At 48.1% G+C, this 21,420-nt stretch overlaps 1 protein-coding gene across 6 annotated transcripts in view; it reads left to right on the top strand.

The window, feature by feature from the left end:
- The first annotated feature begins 2,095 nt into the window (after positions 1-2,095).
- The window catches only part of CDH8 (cadherin 8), a 303,401-nt gene continuing 284,076 nt past the window's right edge, over positions 2,096-21,420 (top strand). For 4 of the 6 annotated variants that reach the window (XR_014792854.1, XM_084860691.1, XM_084860690.1 and 1 more), the window contains exons 1-3: positions 2,096-2,202; positions 2,562-2,910; positions 18,095-18,531. Coding sequence is in view for 5 of the 6 variants with exons in the window: in XM_084860691.1 (XP_084716817.1) it covers positions 18,277-18,531 (255 nt within the window). In the remaining variant the exon portion in view is untranslated. Of the gene's footprint in view, positions 2,203-2,561; positions 2,911-3,992; positions 4,063-4,361; positions 4,393-18,094; positions 18,532-21,420 lie in introns of those variants that run through there. The other 2 variants (XM_084860689.1, XM_084860688.1) reach the window with 2 other exon arrangements.

Here is a 21,420-nt window from a genome sequence, read left to right as displayed (position 1 = left end):
TTATCCTAATCCTCTTCCACACTGCTTAATCACCCAGACCTCTCTGAAGAATCAGGAGGAAATGCGGAGGAAACTCCTACTGCAGCTTTCAGAGCAGAGATGAACAGTGGAGAGAGGGCTACCACGAATTCCATGTGGCCAAGGTCCACCGACAATGGCTAGATCTGCCCTGGGAGTAGATGTGGACAAGGTGAGTCGATCCATGTTGATCCTAACCCCAGGTACCCAAGCCACTGGAGGCTCACTCTCCTCACTCTGCCCAAATAGTGTTGTTGTTGTTGTTGTTGTTTTGCCTTTAAGAAAATAAGATTTGCTATCATGTCTATCTCTACCATTCTGGCTTACCTGAATGTAGGGGGAGTTTGCTATTTGTGACAGGGCCTAGACTTCAGGAACATGCCAGCTTTTCTTTAGTTCTCACTGGTGGAAGAAGGTACCTTGGAAGGTTCAGACCATTATTTAAAATATATATATTTTTTATTACTTTTTTACAGAGAGGAAGGGAGAGGGATAGAGAGCTAGAAACATCAATGAGAGAGAAACATTGATCAGCTGCCTCCTGCACACCCCCTACTGGGGATGTGCCTGCAACCAAGGTACATGCCCTTGACCGGAATCGAACCTGGGACCCTTCAGTCCGAAGGCCGACGCTCTATCCACTGAGCCAAACCCGTCAGGGCCAGACCATTTGTTTAACGTGAAAATAAAATCCAACCCAAGGTGGGATCTGTCTCTTTGTCCACTTGGGGCTGCCTGCTCTAGCAGCAGTCATATCGAGACTGAGGTGTGACTGCAGTTTGTTTTTTTTTTCTTTTGTTTTTTTTCTTCCAAGACAGAATCATCCAAGTCCTGAACCCCCTATAAGCACACAGAGTCTGAGCAAAAAACAGTTCCACAGTGACGGCCTGGTGCTGGTGGTGGGGTACCTCCTGGTTGTCCTCAGTTCTTCCTCTCAAATAGCAGAGTGTCTTGCCCGTGACAGCTAGAATGTCAAACAGACAGCTATTTAGACCTCCAGTCAATATCCTTCTCAACATTTCACGTTGGGATGCTAGATGCGGAACACACACACACACACACACACACACACACAAAATGTCAAATCTGCATCTACATCATAAGCATCCCGTGTCTGTGTTCTCATGCTGCTGCTCACTCACTCTCCTCCATTTGGGTCAGACAGTGCAAGCTCTGTGGACCTCACGTCTGGTCCTCTGCCTGCTTTGCTCCATCTGTTAGGGCTCTGTCCCCAGATGGCAGAAGCCTTCCTTGGAGGAGCGCACTTCTAGTGCTATTCTATACAGGGAGTTGAACAAAAAAGTAAGAATCAATGCATCCAATGATTCACCAATTTTATGAAAAGATGATCCCAGCGGAGGATGGGTTTCTAGGTGTCAGCCTCCGTGATGAGAAGGACAGAAACCGAACCTCCTAGTTCATACCCCTCCTTACACTGGCTCTCCCATGGGTGGCTCTTCCTCAAGATCAGAATGGGGTCCACCAGGAGCCTCTAAGGGGGCCGCAGATCAGGCATGTCTTGGTGGAGGCTGCGGTGGGGGGGTCAGGGGTGGGGGGCAGAATGCATGGTGCCTCAGCGGAGAACTGGAGACCAGGACACACTGAGAAGACCTCTAGCAACGCCCCCCTTACACCCAAGCGAGATCCTCTCTCCTTTGCACTTCTTTTTTTATTTTATTTTATTGATTTTTACAGAGAGGAACAGAGAGTTAGAAACATCCATGAGAGAGAATCATTGATCAGCTGCCTCCTACACCCCCCCCCCCCACACTGGGGATGTGCCCGCAATCAAGGTACATGCCCCTGCCCGGAATCGAACCCGGGGCCCCTCAGTCAGCAGGCCGATGCTCTATCCACTGAGCCAAACCGGTTTCGGCTCCTTTGCACATCTTACTGCACACCCTCCCTCTCCTCCCCATCTCATCTCCATCCAAAGGAGTAGAAGCAGAAGCCTGGGGTACGAGGAATGCGCTCCACCCTCAGGATCACAAATCGCAGCCTCTAAACCCCTACAGTCTGAGCAGAAATCAGCTGTCTTGCAAACACACCGCTCCGTCAGCAAGAGGCTCTTGGCATAGCGCAGAGGTGGGCTGCCCGTTGCCCCGCGCGCCCTCTCGCTCCAGGGAAAGCAGCCTTGGACCCGCTGCCACGCTCCCCCGGACCCCCGCCAGCCCCCGAACCCCGGTGAGCCAGGAGAGGGGAGGCCCGCGGGCACCTCCTCTGCATCCTTTCCCTTCCCGCTGGCCCTCTGCCCTGGGAGCCTGGCCCTCGGCCGGCCCTGCGCCCCGCACCCAAGGGCGCATCCCCGCCCGCCACCTCCTCCTGCTGCGGAGGCGCGTGGGGCGCGCTGGGTGGCTCGGAGCTCAAAGTTGTGCGCCCACTTGGCGAGGGGGAGAGCCGGGGAGGAGGGGGAGGAGGGGGGAGGCAGGGCGGCGGGGAGGGGGCCGCTCCCACGGATTTCCAAGTGGCGGCCCTGCCTCCGCGCGCTGCCCAATGAGATCCATCCGGGGAGGCGCCCGCTCACTTTCCCCATCACTTCGCAGTTCCGAGCGCCGGGCGGGCGCGATCGCAGCCGCCGAGGAGCGCTCGGCCCCGCATTCTTGGATTCGGATTTGCCTGGGAAGCTCCTGGGAACCTCCCTGCCTCCTGGAAGCGCCGCCGACCCGACCCGCAGCGGCTTTGCGCACCGACCGGAGCACCCGGGGCTGCGGACACCGGAGCCCAGCGCGCCCGCCCCGCGGCCCCGACAGGCATGACCGGCCCCCGGAGGCGCCTGCCCAGCGCGCGGGGACTGCCCGCTGCCCGCCGCCTTCGGGAGCCCGCGCCGAGCCCCTCCGGCCGTTTGTGAACCCACCGGGAAGCTTGATTTGCCAGCGCGGAGAGCCAGCCCGAGTAAGTACCCCAATCCCCACCTTTTTCTCTTTCTCTCCACGCCCCGAGGACCCAGGAGGGACGTTTCTTTCCGGATCCCCCTGCCCCTGCCCAAACCCTGGCCACCCTGCGCGCCTCCCTCCGCTCAGAGGCGGGATGCGGGTTCCAGCCCCGGCGCCGGGCTGAGCCGCGGCTCCTTCCCCCGCGATGCCCAGCCCGCGGGGCGCCTCGGGATCCCGAATCGTGCGCGACGATTTTTGCAAACCGCCGCGACCGTAGGTGCTGGAGGGGATAGCCAGCAGGCGGAGGGCCCCCCGGTTTCCCTGCGGGTCCCCCCGATCGAGGTCTCCGGGGCGAATTCCGCCGCTGCCTTCCGGACCCGGGCTGCGGCCGCGCGGATGGGGAGCACCTGCCGCTGAGGACCCGGCGGCTGCCCGCCGGCGCCCGGGAAGGAGGCAACGGAGCCGGGGTGCCCTCTCGGCGGCTTGCTGCACCCCCTTCCCCGCCGAGAGAGGAAGGGCGAGCCCTCGGTAGGGATTCGGATCGCGACTCTGCAGCCCAGACACCCCCCGCGCCCCGGGCTTTCCCACAAGTGGCAGCTCCGGCCCCGAGCGCGGCGCCGGCTGCAAACTTGCGGGATCCTGCGCCGCCCCGCGGCTCTGCGGGCTCCGAGACGCGGCCCCGCACCCCGGCAGGACCCCCCAGGCAGCGTCCTGTCTCAAACTGAGCTCCCCGAGGCCCCCCCGGGAGCTGGGGATGGCTCGGTGCCCCCACCCCCTCCCATGCCTGCAGATCCTGGAGCTGAGCTTTCTGTCATCTCATGCTTGCCACCCACCATCCCTTCCTTGGGGGGCCGGGCCGCACCCCTCGCCTGGGTTGTGCATAACAGGTTCCCAAGAGACCCGGCCCGGCTCTCCCTGGCGCTAGCCGAGGCTGGAGAAGGCAAAGACCTGCCCCCGCCAACCGTGATGCCAACAGGTATCTGCATTTTCCTCCGCTTTGGCCCTCCCCAAGACCAACCCTGTCCCCCCATCCCCGCAATGTGGCTGAAATCTCAAAGTTTCCTTCTCCCGGACCCTTCCCCGTGGGCACGGAGGCCGGTGGCAAGGGATGGACTAGCCCCAGTGCCTCCGCGAGCAGAGCGAGCAGCTGTTTGCTTGGGTTTTGCTAAAGGTAAGAAACCCAACAACATTAATTGTCGATTGTTGCACGCGCACAAACACGGGTCTGTGATGGCAACCCGGGTGCTGGCAGCTGCTCCCTTCGGCTCCCGTGAGAGGCTGGAGCTTGGCATGGAGCGAGCTGGAGGGAGGCAGGGTCCTTGCAACTTTGCCACCCCTTTTCCTGAAGATTCCACAAGAGTTCCTTCCCCTGGAAGAGGCAGGAGCCCTCACTCCTGGAGCTGCCAGAGCTGCTGATCAGCTCAGCAGGCTGGGCTGCTGTCTGCCCTGCTCCCGGGACTTGTGGGCTGGCCCTGGGAAGGAGGGGACCCCCGCCCAGGAGGTAGGCAAGGGCACTGCCCTGGGGCTGCAGGAGGAGAGACCGGGTTTGGTCTCAGCCCTTGGGAAGAGCCGGTCCCGGAAGGCCATCTTCATGGGTAGCTGCCCCAGCCCAGGGAGGTTCCTTATTATAGGAGCTTTCCAGCTGGGAAGGAGACTGGGGAAGAGATGTTTATGTAAGATTGGGGTGTGGGATTTTCCCTCCGTTCCCCCAAGCCTCCTGGCTGCACCTCACTGCATGCAAAATGAGCCCCATCCTTCAGCCAGACACAACCCACAGAGATCCCTGCCTGGCTGCTGCCGCTGCCTCCGCCAGCTGTGGCCACTTTTGCAGGGGGTTCATCTGGAGTGTGTCTGTGTGCCTGTGTGTCAGAGAGAGAGAGAGAGAGAGAGAGAGAGAGAGAGAGAGAGAGAGAGAGAGAGAGGTTTCCCTCCGGAGACACCTAGTGCCACTGAAGAATGCTCTCTGAGGGTCACATTTTCTTTTCCACTCCAAGGGAGTTCTCTGTAATGATCCTGTCCAGACATGTTTTTCCACTTCCCCGAGCTCCGTGGCTGGAAGAAACCCGAGGGCTGTCCCTCTTGTTAAATTAGACCGAGAATCATAATATTTTGTAAATCTGCTAGAGGATTGGAAGTGGCCCCGTCACGTAGCCATTCTGCGCGGGAGCAGTTGCGGGCTCTTAAATCACCTGTGATGTGTGCTTGTCTGGTCCGCAAAGGGCTCCGAGTTGAGGGGGGGAAAAAATCTGTTGTGAAAAGAGACGAGCTTGCCAGCAACTCGGGGGCTCCCTCTGTTCCCCACATGCCCAAAGAAGTGGCAGGGTACCCCCTGACCATCACCCAGGGGCTGGATGTTCGGGGGGGACACGGGCTCATGCTTGCTGACATTGGTGCAGTGACGCTGTCATTCCAACTTTTCAATCTCTTTTCTCTCTCTCTCATGCCATCAGGGTTCCTATTAAAATGAAATGCTTTGGTTTAATTCGATTCTCAATGTACAATCTCCTAAAACTCTCAAGGTTCCAAATAGGTACCTCTCTCCACTCAAGACGCTAGCTTTTGGGGGGTACAGTGTGGGTACCTGGCATGGGTTTCGGGAGCTCTTGAGGGTCGTATCATTGAGCTGCGGAACATTTTGCCAGCAGCCCTCACTCGAAGAGCAGCTAGCTCCGGGTGCCTGCTCTGCACCCATCAGCTCTAAAGGGAAGGGAGCGTTTAACCTGGGAAATATGCTGGATATAAAAAAAACAGCCCCTACATGTGCTCCGCAGAATGGAATACACCACTGGAGAAAGTATTTTTAAAGGCTGTTATATGCATGCACCGATGCAGCATTCCCTTGTGAAGTGTTTAAGGTCTGGCACGCCTGGTTCCCAGAGAGAGCATCGGATTGTCGGAACAAAACTAGGAAACTCGGCAGCATGAGGGTATAATGATTCTATCCAAGACACGGTGCCTCTGGGCTTTGTGTATCGGTGAGGGAACGGGAACAGGCACAGACAGGAAAGTTGGACTCCATACTTGAGCTGTTCAGAGAAACCCAAGTACTTCACGCTCCGAAGGAAAAGGAGCATCTTTATTTTTCTACTCAAGGTGGCACTCCTTCTAGCTTCCTCCGCATTCCTATGGTGCGAACTGTGCACGCCAAACCAGAAGCTTCTCACGGGGAGAAGGACATGGCATTTATTTATATTTTCCACCACACTTTGCCGGCCCATCAGCCGTTGTGGGTTTGACAAACTCAGGAACGAGCCGAGACAGAGCAGCCTTTTAATTAGAGACGCACTAGAAGGTCCCAAGGCTCCTGCCGCCAGTGGTGCTGCTGGCTTCAGTCATTTGCTATTTCTTACGCTGCTGTGCAGAGAGGCAGGAAGAGAGGCAGTTTTTCCTGTGTTTTCGGCACTGTTGGCATTCACAGCTGAAATGGATTAACTCTGATTTTTAGTTTGGGAAGCGGCTCCGAACTTGGGTATATTCTACACCTGCTACAGAGCATAGAATGAAGTCTCAGCTGGTTCTTGTGCACACACACACACACACACACACACTCACACACACTTTCCAGAAAACCTTGAAAACAGGTCCCTATAAATGAACTCATTTATTCGTTCAAGTGTGAGATTTTTATCATGTTCCTTTGGCTGTTTCACCTGCCTTCAGTCATTGGATTTGCCACTGGCTCTTGAATGTGTGTGTAAGCCAGTCTTTTAGAAGCAGTACATGTGTGTGTGGTGTGGCGAGATCTCGCTCATGTATGTGCTTGTGAAATAGAATAGTGTTTTGATGGGTCCGATTTAGTGGGGTTGAGTTCACCCAAGAGCTATTCATCCCCTCTGATTCCATTCCCCTGGAAGTTGCTAAATAGTTGATTTCTGCTGGAGGGAACTGGCTTCAGGTGTAACTGTGAGCAGAAAATGAGTTGAACCTGGCAACTCCAAAAGGTCAGAAAAGAAAGAAGTTCAGGAGATGCCAGGTAACTGTGTCTCCCCTGCGTTGCTATGACCTGGATCTCCATCACCACTTCATGACAAATCACCTGGACCTACAGGATCCTGTTCCTACTTACAAGTGCTGTTCTCTAAGTAAATATCACCTCCCTCCCCTTTTAGCTTTATAAGTCTTTTCTTTTAAGTCCTGTTAGTAGGTCCTGTTAGTACAGAGTTGTGATTTCCGGGTGCCTCTTTGGGAAAGCATTATAAAAGAATTACACATTATAAAAGAATCTTCTAGCCTTCCTTACCTTCACTGCCAAAGACAACTGCAAACGGTAGAGTGATGGTTGGTTGAGGGCTTAGCACAGAGTTAACATTAATTTGATGCATTCACAGTGAGCAAAAAGGGTGCCTTCCCAATAACGGGGAGGGCAGGACGGAGTCATATCCAAAGTCCAATATTGTGATGATCTACCTCCGTTTTCTCTATACAAGTTTCATAAATTGTCCTGAGTTTATTTTTAGAGTCTCTCTTGAAAGCAGTTTTATTCTCCTTGCACAAAGCGTACTTTTTCCCCTTTGAATCATTTTTAAATGCTACGGGATATAAAAGTGACATAAGTCAGCTTTGTAAAAATGAGAAAGCCTCCAACACGAGACTGGCATCAAGCGTGCTATTCAACTGCATGTGATACAAAGTGATATTTTATTGGGGGGGAAAATGCTCTGGTTATGGAAGTGTTACATGTGCTAGTGTGGGTACCTACCTCTCCTGGGAAAGTATAGAAAAATCACCCAGAAAAACGTATTCATCTCCTTCTCTCTTTAATATATGTATTTTTTAATTTAAATGGAACAGTTTATTTTCCCCTCGTGAACAAGTCTGAGTGTCTTAGAAGACAGTTACTCTGTCCTTCTGTATATTGCTTTGAATCAGCAGGATTTTACCTATACACACAGGAAAATGTGTATGTGTGTGTGTGTGTGTGTGTGTGTGTGTGTGAGCATGTATATTCCATTGTAAGATGCTTTCATGGATGTGTTTACTGATATCTTAAGCAAATTGAATATCTCACAAAGGAATAGAAAACAGAACCTTTTTAATCCTTGCTATGTATAGAACTAAGTGAGAATATCATCAAAGGATATTCATGATTCATTATCGGGAAGAACAATATTTTCCAGGCATTGTTTCTTTCTAGGTAGATTAATGCATAAAATATGATTATTTGATTCCCGGTGTGACATGAATAACAAAATATGTAGATGGGGAGTGATAGAAATATCACCAGGGTATGCTTTCTTTATCGTATATGCAACCTTCTCTCCCAAATTCGATATAACAATTACCAGGGCACATGCCATTCTCTACTAGTTTTTTGCCATTTCAGCTTGACCAACAGAATGAAACTTTTCTGTATCCAAAGAGGCCCTTCTTCAAAATGAGGATGCGCATGAATAGGACAAAAGTTCTATATGTGTTTATTGTAGTAAGACATACTTGTCTTTGAGTTTCACTTCCCTTTGGTAGCTGAAGTTAGTCTGCTCTTTCTAGAATCTAGCAATTTAGTTAATTTCCATGAACTGCACATTCCCTGTGACATCTCGATGCTATTTCTGTTAAATGATTGCTTGCTCGCTCTCTATCCGACCGTCTACCCCACCTTCTGTGTCCGTAGTTCACGGGAAGAGTGTCCGTGGGTGGCGTTTAAGCTTCTAAAGTCTGAGACTTCAGAGAATGACAGGAAGGCACCCTTGTAAGGTAGTTACCATGCAGCATGCTCTAATTGGCAGGATCTTGACTTCTTATAACTTGGCTGCTTTTCAGTCTCGGGATTGCAGACTCCTTGGGCCTGGTTGTGTGATGGAGCAGATTTTAACCATTTCCACTTCTCTTAGGCAAGAAGGGAGAGCTTCTAGTTTCTCTTCTCAGTGGTGCTAAAGTTCCTTGACGTGCACAGTGAGAGTTGGTTGGGTATTTTTGGAAGCAGACACTGTCTGAACCAGATCTCTGACTGGCATTAGCTTCTCTGAACTCCCCAGTGAGAAGTGGTTAGATACCACTTTGGCCTCCTCTCTGTGTTACCAGGGACGCCCTGCTTGCCCCAATCTCAGGAACGTAAAGATGACTAGTGGGGTTTTTCTTGTGGAAGGCAAGGGCTGGCTCATGTGTTTTAATGAGTGGTGGCAGCTCGGCCGAAAGGGAATCTCTCTGGTGTGGAAGTGTCTTTCTTGAGCTCTGCCCTCTCGGGAGAAAATAACGGTAAACAATGCCATGGCATCTATTGCAAAGGGAGACAGGGTAGGGGGGTAAAACTACCACCCTTTAGAGGCCTAATAAAACCACTTGGAGGCGTTAATTGCATGTTAGCTGCAGGTAGGGAAAGCTTATTTATGAAATGGTGTTTTATTTATATCCAACTGGGCTCATGCCATTTATTTTAAAATCAGGGGTTGGGGAAAAAAAGGTTATTTTATTTATTCCCTGTCTACATAGAACACTGCAATTTCCCCCAGCGATGTACACAACAAGAAATGGACATAAAATAATTTCATGAAATCAGTTAAAATTCGTTGTTAAGCACACGAAGCATTCCATAAAAACCATTATTGCTGCATTGACAACGAGTTTTACCTATCTTCTCTTGTATAATTTTTTTTTCCTCCTTTAACCCTTCCAGTTAGGCATTATCAAACACAGAGCATCAGTTTCCTTGTCTGCCACAATTTGAAATTAATTTGCTATTTACATTGTGAATGATAGAACTGTGATTCAAATTACTCCAGTGTCAATGCTCTTAACCACTTGTGCGTTGGAGCTCCCCACAGGTCATCTGTGTTATAAAGGTGGTTGGCATAAGATTGATTCCTATTGGTTGCTGTGATTTAAAGGGTCTTGCTGGCTTGCATCATTGCAACCTTGGCAGTTCTCCAGGTGAAATTCAAGGGCAAGGAGGGACTGGAGAAAGGGGCCAATGATTGTTTTTTATTTTAATATATTTTATTGATTTTCCACAGAGAGGAAGGGAGAGAGCTAGAGAGCTAGAAACATTGATGAGAGAGAAACATCAATCTGTTGCCTCCTGCACACCCCACACTGAGGATGTGCCCACAACCAAGGCATATTCCCCTGACTGGAATCGAACCCTGGCTGGACCCTCCAGTTCGCAGGCCAATGCTTTATCCACTGAGCCAAACCGGTTTCACCATGGTACGTGGTGTTTTAATAAGCCAGGGAACTTACATAGGAGCCTTGACTTGGGCAACCACAGACAAATTGCTCTCTGCACCCTCCTGAGAGAATCTTAAATGTTTACATAGAGGCCTCCATAGGTTCGGTCCCATATTCAGTCCACATGCCCCCACCAATCATACATGGCTCTCACCAAGCCGCGTTCTTGAAGTAGCTCCTAGTGGAGGAAGAGTGGGCAGAACCTACATTCCAAGGGCCAGGAGGGGAAAGAGCCTCCTCCGACTGCCCCAGGCCAGCTGAAGGGTCCCCCGGTGGTCACGTCCTCTCCATGACCTCCTCCAACAAATGGCCAGTACAGATTGCTTCCATGCATCCCATCACCGACTACTGCATTCTGAGCAAGTGATACAGAGACAGCAAAGGATGTGGCCTTGACATGAAGGAGGGATTGAAATGCGACTTGAGAAATAGCTTCCTGGCACTACCTGTCTTGAATGAGTGTCGGAACTTCCACACTTCCACTCATCTTTTTACTTATTGATTAATTTTCAGAGAGAGAAAGGGAAGGGGGGGAGGAAGGAGGGGAAAAGAGAGAGAGAAAGAGAGAGAGGAAGAGAGAGAGAGATCTGTTGTTCCCCTATTTATGCATCCATTGGTTGATTCTTGATTCTTGTATGTGTCCTTAGTGGGAATTGAATCCACAACTTTGATGGATCGGATGATGATGCTTTAACCAACTGAGCTACCCTGCCAGGGCCTCCACTCATCTTTCTGAGATTATCTCCATGCAGCTCTGCTTTAAGCAAGTCCAACACCATCGATTTATCTTCAATAGCTTAACTAACCTTATCATTTAAGAAAGTTTTATAAATTAAGGCCTGGCTCTATCCTCCTATATAATAAAAGTCTAATATGCAAATTGTCCTCTTGACAGGGAGTTTGATGGGGGGCGGGGCTACTGCCTGTAGCCCCTCCCCCAGCCCACCCAGTTCTACTGGCCCTGATTGGGGCGGGCTGGCCGGACCCTGAAGGTGCATGAATTTGTGCACTGAGTCTCTAGTAACTCTATAAAGGGGGTCTTATTTTGACCCCGTTGACTTTATCATGGGCCTCGTCTCCCCCTTCTGAAATGTCTGTAACTGACAGAGAAGCTCTGACTCCTTCTTGGGAAAAAAAAGGAGAAGGCATTTATTTATTCATTCATTTATTTTTGCCAAAAATAAGCAATCGTTAGAGAACTTAAAGAAACTAAAGCCTCCTGTAGAAAAATAGGAGCCTGTCACCAAGAGAGCAAAATGGATTTGGCAGGTCTTATTTTGGCAAACGATACGCCTTTGGGTGGATTGGCACAGCTGGATAAGTACTAGTAGATGGTCTAATGCCAAGAAGAGGTGATCAGAAAGGTTGTGGCTGAGGGGAGAGATAAGCAAACCAACAAATACATGTTTATGGGTGTGTACAAAAAACATTGCGAATGCTATTCTGCCCAGGGAATCCGGGGAATTCTGAAGGTTTTACGGAAGGCGATTCTCTCAAATGACTTCTATTTGGACACATGCATGTATCACTCCTCTCCAACATCCCAGAACCATTTTTACCCTTTCAGAGGCAGTCCTCCAGCGCCTGGCGTGAATTGCACTGGGCCACACGCTGACTGGCATCCCCCGCGTTCCTGAAATACCACTTTGAATTCAGTGTGCATTTACCTGTTTTGAAACAGCCTGCTAATGGCTCTAAATTCAAGGTCAGAAACATTTTTTAATAGAAACTCGCCGGTCCTGTGTGTCATTTGTTGCCTCCGTGAAATATTGTGGCCACTAAGCCCAGTGGATCATAAAAGCATAATTTCCTGTCAACCACAATCATCTGCTGGATTGAATCCTAAAGTGTCTGTAAAAGCCCATTTTTATTGCAGACGTCACCTCTCAGTGTGTGGCTCGGCGTTTGGAACTTTAGGCTGTTTACAAAATCGATGGTGCAGTATGTTTCTGGGTAATGACTCAATGTATGTGAGGGAGGATTGGCCAAGTTCACCTTGGTCGGATGTTGGGGTCAGGAGACCAAGATCCTGGTTGTAATTAGAACTATGTTGCAACTGGAAGTGTGAATGAAAAGTTGGATTGCATGGGGTGCAGGGGGGAGGGGGGATAATGGTAAGATATATACACATATGATACCTTAATTAAAAAAATAAAAAAATAGAAACGTTGGATTGCAGGTAGTTTACCTAATAGGAGAGCTATCTTATGGGGGAATTCCAAGCCCCTTTAGATTTATAGGAATCCCAGAGAGACTGTGAAATCTCTTCATCTCACTCTCTGGGTGTAAATCAATGTAGCAGCATTATAATAAAGTGGATTGCTTGGCCAGACATACAGATTGTGGTTAGAAAATCTAAAAATAAATTGATTTTTTTCCCCCCCAAGCTTTACAACCTTCCACAGTCTCTGGATCCTTGCATAGAATTCAGCAGTTGGTGTGGCAGTTGCTGTTCAGAATGTTTATTCATTTTGATAACAGTGCCATCACATTAGGTGGTATATCAAGATTTCTTATACAGCTGTTTTCTGATCATCAGAGAGAACACTATTAACCCTGCCCGTGGCAGAGGTGCAGGCATATAAACAGTGTGGCTCTCATTGTCACCGTAGAATCCCATTTCTCTCCAAGTGGCAGACTTCACTGAAGGAAAAGCTAAGTCTCACCACCTCCTATAAACTGTATATGCAGTCTGGCCGGTGTGGTTCAGTGGTTGAGCATCCACCTATGAACCAGAAGGTCATGGTTTGATGTCCAGTCAAGGCATATGCCCGGGTTGTGTGCTCGATCCCCAGTAGGGGGTGTGTAGGAGGCAGCCAACCAATGATTCTCTCTTATCATTGATGTTTCTATTTCCCTCTCCTTCTCCCTTTTGCTTTGAAATCAATGAAAATACATTTAAAAAAAAGAAAAAATAATGCATGTGCATATGGACATACCCGCTAGAGGGTTAGGATTCTCTTGTCACTCCCAATGCTGATATCAAGTAGGGGAGGAATATTATGACATCAGACAAATCCCTGTGTATTCATATGTTTCAGTGCAGGGTTTCTGATATGTGTGTGTGGTCCCCTATGCAGAGTGATAGTTAGTAGTAGGTTATGAGCATGGCTTCAAATGACACGGAGCAGGAAGTGAATTTCCCACCCCATCACCATGGACTCCTTCAAGTCATGTCAAGGAGGTGGTCTGAATGGGGAGCTGTCTTATTCTTGGAAACCCTTGGCTTTGCAGATGGTGGTCCTCAAATCCCACAGAGTCACATCTGCATCCCAGGAGAGATGGTTGAAGTGCAGAATCGCAGGCCCTGCCCTCTGCCTTCTCTTCACTGGTTCAGAATCTGCATTTTAGCTAGAGTTACAGGTGCCTTGGATGTAGACTGAAGTTTGAGATTCACCCCCACAATGGTGTCCTGGGGTAGTTCTTACTGGATGCCTCAGAGCTGATTGGTGAACAGATCAGGAACTGCCCTAGAGCTGGTTAACGGTCACGCTAACCTTGACTTTGATCATGACGGAGATATTGGTAGCATGGGACTCAGACATTGGCATTCTCTTAGTTTCCTTTTCTAGAGCTACATGTTACATATTGAACAGCACACTGTTGCCTCTACTGCTGCTGGTCTTGCCTTTTAACAAAGAGAGGATGACTGAGACTTTGACATTGTCTAGTTCAGGGAACACAAAATACTACTTAACATAGCAATTTCTCTGGGCTTCAGTCTGCTTTTCTCTAAAATGGGAATGATAATAAAGTCATAATAATACTAGGGCTATTTTGAAGAGTAGGCATAAATACATACATGTGTGTTACATCTAATGTGTGTAGCTATACATTTGTGTATAGTCTGTATTGATGACTTACCATATCCATACATAAAGTGTGCTTGCGTGACTGGAATATTCGCCAAATGTTTTCTAAGTGTCCACTTTAATTATTTTGTAGAAAATAATACTGGCTTTCCATTTTTAAGTAAATTTTAAGAATATTTGTATTGATTTCAGAGAGGAAGAGAGAGGGAATGAGAGGTAAAAACAATCAGTGATGAGACTCACCAATCAGCTGCCTCCTGCACGCCTCCTACTGGGTAGCAAGCCCTCGACCCTGGCATGTGCCCTGATCAAGAATTGAACCGTGACCTCCTGGCTCATAGGTTGAACCTCAACCAGTGAGCCAGGCTGGGTGGGCTTTAAGTAAATACTTTAAAAACTGAAAGCATTTTATTTTATTTATTTATTTTTTAAATATATTTTATTGATTTTTTACAGAGAGGAAAAGAGAGGGATAGAGAGTTAGAAACATCAATGAGAGAGAAACATTGATCAGCTGCCTCCTGCACACCTCCCACTGGGGATGTGCCTGCAGCCAAGGTACATGCCCTTGACCGGAATCGAACCCGGGACCTTTCGGTCTGCGGGCCGATGCTCTATCCACTGAGCCAAACTGGTTTCGGCAACTGAAAGCCTTTTAATAGAATTTAAAGTAACGGTACCAGTGACTGGAGAATGTGGCAGCACTGGAGGAGGGGAGTAGGAGTGCTTCAGAGGGATAGTGGGGATGAATAACAGAGAAGAAGGAGGGTTTCTGCAGAAAGAATTGGGCTCTTTCTTCCTGGAGCTGGGCCAGGGCTCTGCCACCCCTGCGGGTGTTGGCCAAGTCCCTCCCCCCCTTCTCTGAAAAAGGAGGGCCTGCATTGGAATAGCACTCGTCTGTCTCCCACTCCCTCTCCGTGGGAGGGTATGTATTTTTACTCTCAAAGCTTAGGGGAAATCAAACATGCCTTTCTCTCCACAGAGAACTGGCAGAGGAGAAGGGCCCCTACAGACGTGGACACTGTAGCAGCTGGGACTGGGATGAACTTGGGGGGTGGGGAGATGATGCCATGATCATGGACTGGGTGAGCTAGGGAGTCATGATTGGGAAACTACCCTAGGTTCTGGCTCATTCAGAAATCCTGGACTCGTCAGGAGTCTGGCCTGTTAATGGCTTGACTTAAATGTCCTTTCATACCTACCTCTCCCCAGTTGGGAAATCTCTTCTCAACACGTAGAGGACACTGCCCCCAGGAAGCCCTCCATGATGCTGCCAAGATGAGAGGCATACTCATCACTCTATTCTCAGTGGTCAGCAATCTGGGGCTCGCAAGCCACATGTGGCTCTTTGGCCCCATGAGTGTGGCTCTTCCACAAAATACCACGGCCTGGGTGAGTCTATTTTGAAGAAGTGGCATTAGGAGAAGTTTAAGTTTAAAAAATTTGGCTCTCCAAAGAAATTTCGATCGTTGTACTGTTGGTATTTGGCTCTGTTGACTAATGAGTTTGCCAACCACTGGGCTAACTGTTCTCAGACTCTGTTTCCCTGGATGTTGTATTTATTTCTTAGTATTTACCCTTCAGACTCTTCATTCCCTGATGCTAAGCTTTCTTACCTATTTGCCTTTTCATTCCCAGTATTGGACACTCAGTTTATGCTCCTCAGATGTTTATATAAGGACAGAGGAGGGGCTGTGGTAGGAAAGAGAATTTTGGAGTTCAATTACCTAGATTGCAATAGTGAGCCGCTTCTTATCAGAGGTATTTTTTGGGCAAGTCACGTACTTATTCTGTGCCTCAGTTTTGAACAAAACAGTACAAACCCTCCTGAGCTTACTCTTAACTCTAACGTACTGTGTTCATGGATAGTATTTGGGACTTTGCATCTACAAGTATGTATTAATCCTTCCATTCATACTAAGGTAGCCATGCCATCCTATGGAATTGTTCCAGGTCTATTACTATTTGTTACTGGAGCCTGGCGAGTTCAGGAAGCACACTGGTCATGTCCAAGTTCATCCCAAGGGCTGCTTGGTGGTTTCCATCAACGAAGCGTCTGTCCTGAGTTTCAGTGGGATGGAATGTCCCTGTCCCTGCATCATGAACAATGCATGAAGATGCCAGAGTACATTGCCAGAGTATTGGACACAATTTAAAAATAATGGTTCATTCCAGCTATTCCTAATAGTTTTATAAGGATTGTAATCTTTTCATCCTCTGGGTAGGTACTATTGCTGTGTCCTTCCTGAACTCGCCAGTGGCTGAGCATTGACCTATGAACCAGGAGGTTACATTTTGATTTCCTGTCAGGACACATGCCCATGTTGTGGGCTTCATCTCCAGTAGGGGGCATACAGGAGGCAGCAGATCAATGATTTTCTCTCATCATTGATGTTCCTATCTCTCTCCCTTTCCCTTCCTCTCTCTGAAATCAATAAAAATATATTTAAAATATATTAAAAATAAAATGAAAGGAGGGCTGAGTGTTCCTGATTGCTGCAGCTCTAGGGAAGGTGGTGGACATTGCTCTGAGCTGGTTCCCCGTTGCAAGCTTTTCATCAGTTTCCCAAGTGGAGCCGCTTTGAGGGACAGAGTGCCAGGGACAGAGCTGAGCCCTGGCAAATGGGACAGGCCGGGCGATGCCGCTGGCTGTCCTGTGGGATTGGATGTGGCCTGCCTGGGCAGCAGGAGCCGGGTCTGCTCCGGAGCCCACAGCCAGCCCAGCTCGTGGCAACAGCAGGCTTGCTTTTCCATTGGGAGGCAGAGGAGAACCAGGGGCCTAGAGGTTGGAGGGCTGCCTACTGAATTGTTCCCAGTGGCATCCTGAGAAATCATTTCCCCACTTAATTGAATTCAGCAAGGCTCCTGTCTGGGGAATGCAGTGAACATTATTCCTTTAAAAAGAAAAAAACATATATATATATATATATATATATATATATATATATATATATGCACACACACACACACACACACACGTATATGGGTATATACACACACATATGTATATATACACACACACACACATACATATATGTATTTATTGAGAGGGAAGAAATATGTTTGGCCACGCTAAAGGTAAGCAAAAAAAATGCATTTGACACCTGAAGTAATGGGAATTTTTTTCGCCCATCCCTTTCTGACTTCCACTGAAAATTGTGTTTCTACCATATCCTACTCCCCAAGAGCTTTGCATAATTGAAATCGCCTGTTGGACTGTGCATTCAGAACGGGCGTCCTGGCACTGCCCTGATTGTGGAGTACGCGCTGGATGTTGCCGGCTTTCTCTGTGGGACCATTCTAATTCCATTCCCTGGTTATTAGCGTCCTGGTGGAGAACTGCATTCTGTGCCCCTACTAGACGGTCCCTTCTGATGGGTTGTGGCAGCTAAGATGGTGAAAATTGGGGAAATTTCCCTTCCCATTCTTATTCATAAATTAAAGAACAGAACAAAACAACCAGTGAAGGCTAGTTTCTTCACATAGTTCAGCATCAAATGAACTAGAACCCACCTTGAAAGAAAGAAAGAAAGAAAGAAAAAAAGAAAGAAAGAAAGAAAGAGAAAATGAGAAAAAGAAAGGAAAAAAGATGGAAAGACAGAGGAGAAGAAGAAAGAAAGAAAAAATAGAGGTTTGCAACCTCCATAAGAATATAAGTGGCCTTCAATAGCATGCACCCCAGCTTGCATTAGAATTTTTTTTTTTTTAATTTAAGAAAGAGTGGGAAGGAGGGAGGGAGGAAAGAAGAAAGGGTAGGAAAAGCACATTTCTATTACTGTCCATGAAGCAGTTATTTTTTTTTTTATAAGTAACACACATAAACTATTAACACTAAAGCTAAACAAATCTTTAAAACAATGAAAGGACCTGTTAGCCTACTTGCTTCCATTCCTCAGATGGACTTTCTTAATGTGGAAGTTTCAGGAGCTATTTAGCTGATCTTGTTTGAAAGCAGTGATCTTGCCGAAACTGGTTTGGCTCAGTGGATAGAGCGTCGGCCTGCAGACTGGAAGGTCCAGGGTTCGATTCTGGTCAGAGGCATGTACCTTGGTTGCGGGCACTTTCCTAGTAGGTGTGCAGGAGGCAACTTATAGATGTCTCTCTCTCATTGATGTTTCTAAACTCTCTATCCCTCTCCCTTCCCCTAATAAAATATAGCAGTGATCTTGTTGGGAAACCCGTCTCAGTGGTCTTGTCTCTCTCTCCCTCTCTCTTTGCTTCCTGCAGGAAATTCCAATGAAAACGGGAGCCGATGGATGCTGGTCTTAGGAACCCCGCGTAGCTGGTGCCTGCCTTCCGTGCTGTGACCACAGCCAGCGCCGTGCCCTGCATGATGCATTGGATGGCTGCGGACCGGAGGCCGAACAAATAACTGTCTTCTTGTGCTCCTTTGCCTCACCGGTGGGACCATGCCAGAACGGCTCTGGGAAGCGCTCTGGGATCTCTGGACTCCGTTACTCATACTATGGATTACGCTTCTCCCGCCCTGCGTTTACTCTGCGCCCACCACTCCGGCCCCGGCTCTGATGAGTGGATCCCGTCTGGAACTCAGCAGGCTGAGCGAAGAGCAGCGGGTCCTGAACCGCTCCAAGCGAGGCTGGGTGTGGAACCAGATGTTTGTCCTGGAGGAGTTCTCCGGACCCGAACCGATTCTTGTAGGCCGGGTAAGCTTCGTTTTTTAAGGTCTCACGTTCACGGTCGGTTCCTTGTCTTTAGATCTTAAGGGTCTGATGTGTCGAGGTTGCCTGATGGTTGGTTAGTTCATCTCTTGGTTTCTTTGGGAATAGGAAAGATCGAACTCCTGGCAACACTTTGAAAAGTAGACACGCTGCTTTTCTCGGGGGAGTTCTTCTCTCCCATGCCTTCCATCCCACCATGGATACAATAATCCTTCTCTCTCTCTCTCTCTCTCTCTCTCTCTCTCTCTCTCTCTCTCTCTTACACACACACACACACACACACACACACACACAAGATTTTCTTTCTCGTTTCATACAAGGTGTCTGTAAGCCAAACCTCGAACTTCCAATGCAAAGAGGTATGCCTGCTTTGCTCAGTTTGAATGTCTATCACCTTGATTCCTACAATATTGCATTTTTTTTTGTTTCATTTTCTTTGGAGGCCATGTTTCACCAATTTCAGGTAGAATTTTCTCATTTTGTCTGTTTGTCAGTTATGTCAGTCATTAGCCTATGATGAACAAAGGGAAACTCCTCGCACAGATTTCTATACTGTGATGCAGCAAACTTGGCAATGGGAACCTAGTTCATGCATCGTCAGATGGGATGAAATGTATAGAAGCAAACTTGGAAATGATGGCATGTGTGCCTGCATGTGTTAGACGGGGCGTACGTGGGTGCTGCTGTTGGCAAGTTAGGCAAGTGTTTCTGGTGCAGATCAGGGCTGCCTGCTTACCATGGTCACCCGGGGGGTGGCTGAAGACCAAACACGTTTTATTCCTCAGAACTGTTCACAAGCTCCTGTTCATTTTGACACACACCATCACACTCATGTAGATAAAATGCCAATTATGAGCTTGGCACTGGCTGATTTCCCTGATAACTCAGATTTGGAAGTGAATCATGCCGATGTTACTCATTTCCCAAATGCGATGATTGAAAGGTAAAAAACAGGAAGGGAAGTCGATGTTGATCTTTGAAACGTACCGTTAACTCTCTGTGTTCTGCTGGGGACTTCTGGTGGCTCTCCTGCTTCTGCCTTGCAAAGCGAGGTGAGCCTCTGTGGGACTGCTGTCTCGTTTCCTATAGCTCCATGTGGACCGAGGAAACCTGGACGAGGAGCTTCGAATCATTCAAAGACTATTGACTGAGTCCTCTCTATGCAGCCAGAGTTCTGTTAGGCCAGTGGTCGGCAAACTCATTAGTCAACAGAGCCAACTATCAACAGTACAATGATTGACATTTCTTTTGAGAGCCACATTTTTTTAAACTTAGCTGAAACCGGTTTGAAACCGGTTTGGCTCAGTGGATAGAGTGTCAGCCTGAAAGGTCCCAGGTTCGATTCTGGTCACGGGCATGTATTGTACCTTGGTTGTTGGCACATCCCCAGTAGGGGGTGTGCAGGAGGCAGCTGATCAATGTTTCTCTCTCATCGATGTTTCTAACTCTCTATTCCTCTCTCTTCCTCTCTGTAAAAAAATCACTAAAATATATTTTTAAAAAAAATTTTAAACTTAAAGTTCTTCTAACACCACTTCTTCAAAATGGACTCACCCAGGCTGTGGTATTTGGGGGAAGAGCCACACTCAAGGGGCCAAAGAGTCGCATGTGGCTCATGAGCCGCAGTTTGCCGACCACGGTCTTAGGCATCTCCATGGTGGTAGGATCAGTGAGCAAAGCAGTACCTCCCCTTCTGGCCGGTATTGGGTGTTTTCTCTACCAGTGTTGAGTGCTCTTAGAAAAACCCTTTGTGGGCATAAGCCTATTATTCTAACAGTAATTCCTTCCCCCTCTTTCTATGTGCATGTGTTCATGTGTATACCTTTATTTACTAAGTCCATAAGACAGAAATCACGAGAAGACTTTTTTTGCTGCTTGGTATAAACTCAGGTAGCAGAATGGACTGGGAGCAATTTAGAGTTATAATGCATGCCATTAATGTGACTGCTCATGTATTCCCCAGCAGAAATGTTAATGTGTTTGATAACAGGGTGTGCCCCAGACCCTGCTGAGGGTGTTACTTACTGTACAGGTTTTACATCTTAACATGGTTATACATGTGAAAAATCCTGAGTTCTGAAACACTTCTTCCCAGTGGGTTTTGACTATGGGCTTCTTGTCCAGCATCGTTTTTTTTTTGTGTGTGTGTGTGTGTGTGTGTTTTTTAATTTTATTATTTTTTTTCTAAGTGCAGGACCCTAGACCTATATGGATTCATAAAGCAAACCAAGAACACAGAGCTAGTGAGTGATCTGAGTTTGAATCTGGTTGGAGATTCCCAAGGCCAGGATTTTACCCACCCTATTCTATTCTAGCTTAGTAACTAGCTGCCACGCTTTTAAACTGTAATTTGTACTTAAGAGTTATTGAGCCATAGACCTGGCCTGTGTGGTTCAGTCCATTGGGCACCATCCATGCACCTAAAGGTTGCCTGTTCCATTCCCAGTCAGAGCACATGCCTGGGGTGCTGGCTTCATCCCCAGTAGGGGCCATACAGGAGGCAGCAGATCAATGTTTTACTCTCACATCGATGTTTCTCTCTCTCCTTCCTTCCCCCTTCCTCTGTCTCTAAAATTAATTTAAAAAAAAAGACTAAACATAGAATGCAGAGCCCTCACATTCTTATTTTTGGGTTGTTCAGAACTGCTTTAGCCAGCTGTACGGCAAACTGTTTCAAACCATGTGAAATCCTGGGTCATTTCGTACCTGCATCATTGAGAGATATCCGTCTGCCTGTTTCTGTTAGTTAACTCTTCATGGAGGTGTATCACACTGATGGCATCTTGTATATTGTAAATAAACAAACAGCCCTGCCCAGAGAACTTTCCACTTGGATCTGAATAGACAAAGCAATTACATTGGATTTTGTTTTGG

This window comes from Pipistrellus hanaki (genome assembly GCF_964339955.1).
Source record: "Pipistrellus hanaki genome assembly, chromosome: 15".
NCBI lineage: Eukaryota > Metazoa > Chordata > Mammalia > Chiroptera > Vespertilionidae > Pipistrellus > Pipistrellus hanaki.
The sequence above is the reverse complement of the archived record's forward strand: the minus strand, read 5'-3'. Positions and strand labels throughout refer to the sequence as shown.